Source organism: Wyeomyia smithii, chromosome 2, assembly GCF_029784165.1.
Source record: "Wyeomyia smithii strain HCP4-BCI-WySm-NY-G18 chromosome 2, ASM2978416v1, whole genome shotgun sequence".
NCBI lineage: Eukaryota > Metazoa > Arthropoda > Insecta > Diptera > Culicidae > Wyeomyia > Wyeomyia smithii.
In genome coordinates, this window is record NC_073695.1 from 126,095,008 (window position 1) to 126,105,224 (window position 10,217).

Sequence of the window (10,217 nt, forward strand, 5' to 3'; positions counted from 1 at the left end):
GTAAATGGTCATGTGCGTAGCACATGAAGGTAAATGGTCATGTGGGTAGCACATGCAGGTAATTCGTCAAGTGGGCAGAACATGTAATAGCGTATATTCTTGCGGGCTGTTTACGCTAAGTGGGTAGCACACATTATGTATGCATTGAAATAAAGCGAATATTGAATGAAAAAAAAGTATAATAAATAACTTGAATATGTTGTACTTGTATTTATTACAAGATTTGTTATTAACTTCGTTCCAGATGCGTCAGTCGTTCCACCTTTCAAGGCAGGTCGCGACGCTCGTAATGATTGACTCAAATGGAAACGTGTTCTGGAGCGCTATTTGCAACTGAGTAAGATATCTGATAAGGAACAGAAATGTGACCTCCTGTTGGTATTCGGAGGAGTCGACCTGCAAGATCAATATGAGAAAATAGTCCACTATGAGGTCATTGTCACAGAGAGGGATGTCGCTTGATAGATATTACGCGCCAAAAACGAATAAACGATACGAGCGCCATATGTTGCGTAACATGAAACAAGACGAGAACGAGCCGTTCAATGATTTTATTAACCGATTGCGAGAACAGGCTAACAGATGTGAATTTGTTGACGTTAATGATGCGACTGTCGACCAGATAATCGAAGGTTGTTATTCCCACGATTTCCGTAAGAAGCTGCTGGCTGAAAAGAAAACCTTTGAAGAAGTCCTACAGCTAGGCAAAGCAATGGAAGACATACAAGCACAAAGTAAAACCTACTCAAACTCCAAAAACGTACAGCTAGAACCCGTTCAACGGTTGCAACCAGTTATTAGGTCTGGTTTACGATGTTTTAAATGCAATCGTGTAGGCCACATCGCACGAGATAAGCACGTTTGTCCGGCAAGTGGAGTGAAATGTCATGTTTGCGGAGAAATGGATCATTTCAAAGTTTGTTGTCCGAGGAAGCGTAAGCGAGATGAAAATAACTGTAATCAGCCTCTGAAAAAGCCTGAAGTGCCATTCAAAAAGGGATTATACTGCGTAAATGCCGGTGATAAAAGCGATACCTTGATGTTTGAACTTGGAGGCGTGGAAGTTCAAATGCTTGTCGATTCTGGTTTCCCACCAAACATTGTTACACAGAGTACTTATGATCAACTCCAACGAGCGGGTGCCAAAATTATTAACGACAGAGCAGCTGTCGCAGAAAGTAAACAGTACCAAGGCTATGGATCATCGGAAACAATTTTGTTCAGCAGAGCTTTTGAAACAGAAATCAAAATACCAGGAGAAGAACATGGAGTTTGGGCTTACGTTCTTGTCTCACCGAGTGGACAAACAAATCTACTTTCAAAGTCAACGTCATTTGCTTTAGGTGTCCTCAGAATCGGATATAGGGTGACGCAATTGAAGGCAGTAGTAGTGAATTCGTTTTCTCCCTTTCCGAAAGTACCTGGCGTTCAATTGAAGATACACATTGATACAACTATTGCTCCTGTATGCCAACCCATTCGTCGTTTACCAATTGCCATGGAAGCGAAAGTCGAACAGCAAATACAAGAACTGCTCGTTCAAGAGATCATAGAGAAGGTCGAACATCCAACCGGTTGGGTATCTTCATTAGTACCCGTTAGGAAAAGTAACGGCAAACTTCGTATTTGCGTTGATTTAAGAGCAGCCAACAAAGCGGTTCTGACCGAAAACTATCCCATGCCAAATATAGAAGAAGCTCTGTCTTCTATTCACGATGCTGTAATGTTATCGACCATAGATTTGGAATCTGCTTTCTATCATCTCGAACTTGATACTGAAAGCCGTGACATCACAACTTTCGTTTCACGAAGTGGGCTTTATCGATTTACTCGCCTTGTTTTCGGTATCAAAAGCGCACCAGAGCTATTTTCGTATTATTTATATATATTTTAGTATTTCGAGCAAGAGTGTCTCGGTATTATTTGGTCTATGGAGAAACTATATATATTTATACGAAGTAAAATTCACTCTCATCACTGACTGTAAACCGCTTGTCTACCTATTTGAGCGAGTACGTTCGAGACCGTCTGCTAGAATGGAACGGTGGATTCTACGTCTCCAGAATTTCGATTTCGACACCCGCTATGAACCAGGGAGAAAAATGTGGCGACTTGTTTCTCGAGACTCAGTTGCTCTCTAAACAGACAGAGAGTCGATACTAACTCGTAAGTTGGATAACACCTTATATGCAACCGTGTAGAATAAGCAAACGAGACCTGGAAAATGCAAGTAAACAGGATTCCACTTTAAGGGAAATTCGCGAGGCGTTAACGTCAGGTGACTGGAACAACGTACCGGCTCAATACAAAACCTTGGGCATTAGGGAACAACTTTCACAGTATGGAAATTTAGTTCTCCGAGGAGATCGAATTGTGATTCCTGCGTCTCTCCAACAGAAAGTCACAAAGATAGCACATTTGGGGCATCAGGGTGCAACTGCTATGAAAGCCCACTTACGGTCGAGATTATGGTATCCCGGTAAGGTTATAATCCGCATACCTGTGTAGTTTAGAGTTGTTCAATTGATATAACATTGATTTATAGGGTTGGATGAATTGGTGGACAAGGTATTGAAAACGTGTAAAGAGTGTACAATGATGACCAAGCCAGACCCTCCATGTCCTATGTCACGAAGACTTCCAACTTTGTCCTGGCAAGATTTGGCCATGGATTCTATCGAAGATTTACCACACGACTATTCGTTGTTAGTAGTAGTCTGTTATACTACTCGGTACACCATGGTCGAACCGATGAAACACCCTACTTCTCGAATGGTCATAATGGCACTTTTGAAGATGTTTAGCAAGTTCGGCATACCACAATCGATAACCGCAGACAATGGACCCGTTTCGTGCCATGGAACTCAGGAAATTTTGTGATTCATACAATATCCATCTTAACCTGACGACACCGTACTGGCCAGAACGCAACGGAGCCGTCGAAAGGCAAAACCGTGACCTTAAGAAAAGGATTAAAATCAACGTAGCACAACAAACTGACTGGCAGAGTGATCTCCACGAATATTTGTTGTTCTATCATTCTACACCTCAAGAAACTACGGGTCTGTCACCTGCCAAGATGATGTTCAATAGAGAACTGATCAGCTACCTGCCAACACTCCAAGAACCGCACAGAATATTTCATGAAGGGGCGGGATAACTTGATGCTCTGGGCAATGAACGGAAGAAGCAATATGCCAACAATACCAGACATGCGAAAGAAAACGACCTCCTTGTTGGCGACACCATATTGATGCGAAACTTGATGCTAGGATCAACCCAACCGAACTTTTGTGCTAAAGAATTTGAAGTTGTCAACGTTCAAGGAAGTGAGGTTGCAGTCAGATCTAAAGAAACTGGGAAGGAGTATACAAGGAACAGAACTCACGTCAAGAAGTTCACACCGAATATGCTAAGCAGTGCAGATATGCCGTTGTCAGGACCTGGAACAACCGGTGAATCTCAACCATTCGCCAACACCGATATAACCGAAGAACAAAAGAGGATCAACTCCGAAGCGGAGTTCGCCGAGTGCATCCAACGCGATGGATTATTGTCAGGAGCCACCCCCAAAGACCGCCCTCGAAGACAAAGGACCACTCCAGGAAAATACAAGGATTTCCACTTGTATCAGTGATTATCTCGAGCATTGTAAAAGTGTCATAATAAATAATTTGAGAATCTATAGTATCGATCATTAAACCATTATTGACTAGAACTCTTAAATTGAGGAGGGATGTACTGAGGTCATACCTGCAATAGATATAGACATCTTGAAGAAGTAAGCGTTACCTATATTGATAGAAGCATCTTGGAAAGCAACGCAGTGAATGTATGTGTGTGAAGAGATAAATGCTTAAAGCGGGCAGTTTGATATATGGACGCGACCAGTGAACATTAGTACAATGAGTTGTATTGATTAGAATTGGATTTCAAGTTCAGGCCTTGATTGGGTCAGATGATAGCTGGCTGCTTCTTTTAGCAATTAGCCTTTTTGAACGTTTGAAAAAAATATATATTGAAAGGACTATGCATTAGAGTAGGGCGTCGTTATATGAAAAAAAATGAAACTTGATAGCACAAATCCAGAACCAAGTTTTTTCTTGTTCTATTTAGAGCCCCAGACAATCCTAAATTTGGTTTCGTCTCCGCTTTGCGTATTTCATTTCAAGTTTGTGAAAAGATTTGCACCAATCGGTAGGTTTAGGATTGTTCGGGCCCATAAATGGAACAAAAAAACTGGTTCTGGTTTACTTTGCGCCACCCTTCTATGCAAAGCACAGGTGGGGTAGTAAAAGTTATAACTTATTTAACAACGCACGTTTTGAACCGGAGTTTTAGTACTTCATGTGAATTAAAAAATCGTGCATTTGAAGAAAACGTGTTTACTGCGGTTTGCCCGAAAATAGTTTATTCGGGAAAATATTTTTCGGGGAAATGGTACATTTGGGGAAATAACTTTCGGGGAATTGGTACATTCGGGAAAAAAAGTTTTCAGGAAATATTCTTCAGGGAATCGGTACATTCGGGGAAATGTCTTCCGGGGAAACAGGTTTTGGGATAATGGTTTTCGGGGATTTGTTATACAATACAAATTTCGAAGTCCCTGCGTGTATAATTTTGCAGTGCTGTAAAATGTTAATTGTAAAATAATCAATTGTAATTCTAACCAGTAATTCACGAAAATTTGGCAAGCTGCAACCGAATTGATACATGTTTAACAGTTTCCTCAAGCGTAATTCACTATGATTACTTCAATATTTTACTCAACCATTAGAAATTGCTAAACTAAATATTCCAACTTATTTTTTTCCATATTGGTATCTATTTGATTTTTCTTTCATTGATTGTATATATGGTTATTTTGAAAAATTGCATACTCCTACTTACTAGATCGACACGGCAATCAATTATTTACAACTTTAGCAGGGACAACTAATTACAACACATGGCACAATGATTCAATTATTATGCACGGAAACGTGAATAAAATTTATAGTTTTTCCTAAATCCCTTATTAGTCAGAACAGTTGAACAGAACAGAAGAAACAGTTGCATCGTTCCATTGAATCATCAATTTATTTTATTCTTTACATCCCTCTTTGTGAGTACCGTGTTGAAACATAAATAACAGCGATTTTTCACAAGACTATTTCTTTCGTATATCCTGTTTTGTACAATGTAGGATAACTCGAAATTTCCGGATGAAAACTTATACTCGTTGCAATTAAATGAAATTACTTTCTGAATAAAAATCTAACTGCATTGTAAAACGTACTTCAACAACATCGAGGGATTTTCTGGCAAGTTGTACAATTGTTAAACTGCAATTCAGTTCTAAATACTGTTTACCTCAATATATGTTCAGCTTTATCTAGTTTATCTCCATATCATAAGGGCAAACACCAGTACAAATTAACTTCGAAGCAATTAAAATTACTAAAATATATCTGAGAAGCCTTTGTTAAAACAAGTTAATGCAGACGAAATTTTATTATACTTTTCAACTTTTATTTATAAACAATTGCCTCACAGACAACAGATATTTAAATAAGGAGCATGCGACTTGTGCAAGAATAGATAGTTTGCAGCGCGCATATATCTACACGTTTGTAGTGATAAATGGAGTATGTAAAGAAACACATGTTTTGTTGAGTTTATGAGGCGATTGTGAACTATAATGGTTTTAGCCTTTCTACAAAAGTTGAAAAAATATTCTTTGCTTAATAGACGTCTGTTTTCTATGGCTGAACTAATGAAAGATAAACCCCAATGAGTATATTTATGCTCATTGAGATCAGAGTCTATGTTTATAATAAGAGTCCCGCAAAGATGAAACTAAAGGAACCAAATCAGTGTCAAACGAGGGTACCAATCGAGCAATGTAAATAAACAAGGTGATAATATTAGGAGTGGATGAAAAGTGTTGTAATTCAGCGTAATAAAGAATATGTGTTTTGCCGAAGTTTTACTTACTCATATTAATCCAACATTAAACCTGTACACTGGTTCACTTAAATTTAACAAAACATCACCGGTTTAATCTTTCAAAACTGTGTATTTTGTGAAGAATTCCAAAAAATGATATTCGCTTATGCGTGTTGAAAAACAGAACTGTATAGTTCTTGGCAACAAACGGCACAAAAACTGTGTTGCCGAAACGATAGATTTTCTCTTCGCGCGACTCTATATACACATAGACTCTGATTGAGATAACCCAGTGCACGCTCATAAAAAAATAACTCTAAAATGAGTAACTTTTGACGCATTATCGTAAAAAGTAGACTACTCAAAATTGAGTAACACTACACTGTAAATAAAAATCACGTCGAAGTAAAGTGATTTGCTGTTGAATGCGCACTACCTGCCTTACATTTCAGAGTTGAATGGAAATCTTTCGAAATATATTAATGCGAAGAACGATGAAATCAATAGCAAATCACTTTATTTTCTGTTGTTATGTTCATGTTTGTTGATATGTTTATGTTTGAGATACGGAATGTGGGTCAGTTGGATAATTATATAAATTCATAATAAATTCAAGAGGCTTCTTTTTGTTGTAGATTTTCCATTTTTTATTTTATTTTAGTTTTTTAATTTAATAACAAGATGATCCTAGAGATGATCCCTGTTTTTGTATCAATGCAATCGATTTCAGGATCTGTAAAAGAGTCGTTTTACTGTTATTTTACTCTAAAAGATTCAATAAAACTTACGCTCAAATTAATTTTTAATCTCTGGGTTAATGTGCTGCTTGCGCCGTTCGCCATCGTCACAATTTTTGTTTCTCTTTATTGTTTTGACGTTTGTCAATTGGAACTGTGCTGTGTTTCAATTGATTTAAACAGTGGTTAAAGTGACCAGACGTCCCGCATTTTGCGGGACAGTCCCGCCTTTCAACAAAATGTCCCGCATAAAAATGCGTCCCGCGAAATGTCCCGCATTCATCTGAAATGTCCCGCTTGCCCTTGAGATAGGGATACTATCCGTCCTGTTTTAGCAGGACATGTCCTGATTTTGAAATCCTATTTGGGTGTACTGATTTATTTTTCATAATCTAGCAAATGTCCTGATTTTCCTAAAAAATTCAATATTATAGCTTGACAATACGCAGAATTTTTCGGAATTTGATCTTTTTCCGAGTCCTGGATACAACGTTCACTAAGATCGATTTTTGTGCTCGGTTGAATCTATTTGCATTTTTACCAAAACTGCGTTTTTGAGAGGAAATGGTACATAACAATATATACAGTGGTGGGCACTACAGACGGTGTTATGAACAGATACGCAAAGAGTGAGGTCGAAAACTCCAAGTGAACCGTCAAATCGAGGCTCCAAGTGTGCAAAGTAAACAAACTCATGCGTGTTACTTTTCGTACAGAATGTGTGTTGCGATCAGTTTAAATTCTGTGAATCACGTGCAATTATGGTATCAACGAAAAATGTGTTCGTCATGCTCATGTTATGAGTGATGCATTGGAAATTTTTATAATTGTATGAACAAGCACTGAAACTCAGTAATATATCCTTACAAAGTTTCGAAATTTTCATTACACTTTCTAGTGCGTATGAAAAGTCATGCGAAAATAAATGTGGTTGCCAGAATTGTTTAAAATAAATTATTAGCAAAGGGTTGCCATATTCACTGCTTTTCTCTTTGCGTATCTCTTTATAACACAGTCTCTCTGCTAATTCGCTAAACGCTAATGAGTGACGCTAATATTCAGTTTGCGGTTTAGCGATTTCGCTAATTTTTGAGCTGGTTAGCCAAACTGTTAGCGTCGCTAAAATTTTGGTCTTCGGAACGCTAATCGTTAATTCGCTAAATATTGTAGAGAAGGGACAATTATACTGTTTAGAAAAACTGTGAATCGCTGATGGCGTATGTAAATTGCTTTGAAAGATGAACATACTTTACCGCGAAAGTTACTAAGAAAAGTATGTTTCATCAAATATCTTAAATACCAATATAGTTCACTTACGTGAAATTATGAAGACAAATTGAAAATGACAGAAGCGTTAGTCACCTTTTCGACCGCTAGGTGCGCCACTTCTGATTTTGTTCTACACGACATGCGAAATAGAGTAACTTTTGACAATAATATTACCCTAATGGGTACACTGAAAAAAATGCTCATTTTATTGCGAAGTGGACTCGGCCGAATATTTTATAATAGTAAACTTCGTCAATGTTTGAGGCAATCCATGGGTGGTGTTCCACGGTTTGTACGTTTGTCGACCTCCGACAATATTTTGAGTTGTAAAATAGCGACTTCCGGTGACTGGAAAACTGCCGAAAATGACCAGATACCACCTAATATGGGTGTTTTTTTTTAACCGGAATGAAGCACAGAGGCCAGAAATTGTCGCCAAATGCCAGTTTGAAACCCAAGATGGCGACTTCCGGTTTCTGAAAAACAGCGGCGAATGACCAAATATGGGTATTTCCGCGATTGTTATGGTGCACTGAAGCCACAAATCGATCTCAGACAACATTTTGAGTTGTAAAATGGCGACTTTTGGTGACTGGAAAACTGCCTAAAATGACCCAAAAACAACCAAATATGGGTGTTTCTTTAACCAGAATGATGCTCAGAGGCCAGAAATTGTCTCCAAATGCCGTTTTGAAATCCAACATGGCGACTTCCGGTTCCTAAACAACAGAGGCAAAAGACCAAATAACACTCGTTATGGGTATTTCCGGGATTGTTATGATGCACTAAAGCTACAAATCGACCTCAGACAACATTATGAATTGTAAAATGATGACTTCCGGTGAATGGGAAACTGCCGATTAAACGATGATTGCATCATATTCGTTTCGTTTCCATCACTGCTTGGGATTAGTTTACATTTACACGTCGTGGCCTGATTATTTGAATATTTCTTCTTCGTGCCTCGATAAGCTACATCTATTATATTATCAATATTTAACTCCCGGAATGGCGTTAGTTTTACATACAAACAATATACGCACGAAATCTACATCATATTTTTTTCTGTGAAAGTATGAAATTGAGTCAACTTAATCTAAAATTGAGTAAACTCAGTTTCGTGTGTGAAAATGTCGGTCACACGCTCACAGAAATTCAACAACAATGCGCAGTGGTACAGTAAGGCAATGTAGGCGGATATGAGTTTTTCGATGCGATTTTGTGGTTTTAGAGTAAAATTTTTTTTCTAAGAACTTATTTCTTATATTTAGTCTATTTTTTATGTGCAAATGAAAATTAGGGTGTTCCTGAAATAGACTAAATAAAAAAACTAACTTTTTTATTTGCAGAAATAAATGTATACATTCATCGGCACAGTTGTTGATCAACTGATTTTAAGCAACTTTCGGTATTTCTTCACAATATTTATACAATATTTGTTCTTTCAAATGATACCAAAATATATTAATAATGTTTGCCCTAAATGGAGACATTAATATTTTAAAAGGGCCTATTTTTAAAATAGAAATAGTGAAAACTCTTCATCTGTACAATATATCGACAATGTTTTTTCGTCAAAATTGGCGTATTTTTGATTAAAGTTACCGAAGAAAACTTTGTTTTTAAATTTGAATTGAAAAAATAGAGCGAGAAGACTGTTTTTGGAAACCAAAATTAATGTCTACAAAAAAGTTACTTAGAATTAGTTGATCTACAAGTTTGCCAAAGAATGTTTACAATTATTTATGCAAATAAAAACAAGCTAGTTTGTTTTAATTTCGTTGATTTTAGGACCACCCTAATTTTCATTTGCACATAAATAGAAGACTATGTATAAAAAACAACTTTTTACTAAAACTATGGCTTTAAACCGCAAACCAAAATTGCAACGAAAAGCTTATGTCCGCCTAAAATTCCTTACTGTACCACTGTGCAATGAGTTTAGATACCTTTTTCACCACAAGAGGGGGTGTTCCCTGTCTGTCTTCACGGAAATATATGGAAAATTCGAGAGTGAACTATATTGTTATTTTAAGATATTTGGTTTCATTCAAACAACGTTTAATTGTCTTAATTGTCTAGAGGTCCCCTCTTTACGACACAAGTGCAAGTCAGTCTTTTTGCCCTAGAACGGAGTTCCAATTATCGATCAAGCCACAGGAGCATTTTGAAGAACAAGCTCAAGGTCTAGATTGAATTTTCGGTACATCAAGAACCACTTGTAAATAGCTCTAAAAAGTAATTGTTTTCGTTTGTTTTACCACAAAATATCAAGGTGGTCCA

At 37.4% G+C, this 10,217-nt stretch overlaps 1 protein-coding gene across 1 annotated transcript; it reads left to right on the forward strand.

The window, feature by feature from the left end:
- Positions 1-247: 247 nt before the first annotated feature.
- LOC129725436 (uncharacterized) lies at positions 248-3,730 on the forward strand. The gene is made up of 2 exons (XM_055681282.1): positions 248-2,479; positions 2,546-3,730. The coding sequence occupies exon 1, from the start codon at positions 428-430 to the stop codon at positions 1,892-1,894; it is 1,467 nt and encodes a 488-aa protein (XP_055537257.1). The 5' UTR covers positions 248-427; the 3' UTR covers positions 1,895-2,479; positions 2,546-3,730.
- The last annotated feature ends 6,487 nt before the right edge of the window (positions 3,731-10,217 follow it).

What these genes read in the sequence shown, in the direction of transcription:
- LOC129725436 (XM_055681282.1), top strand. Translation starts at nt 428, where the DNA reads ATGAGGTCATTGTCACAGAGAGGGATGTCGCTTGATAGATATTACGCG.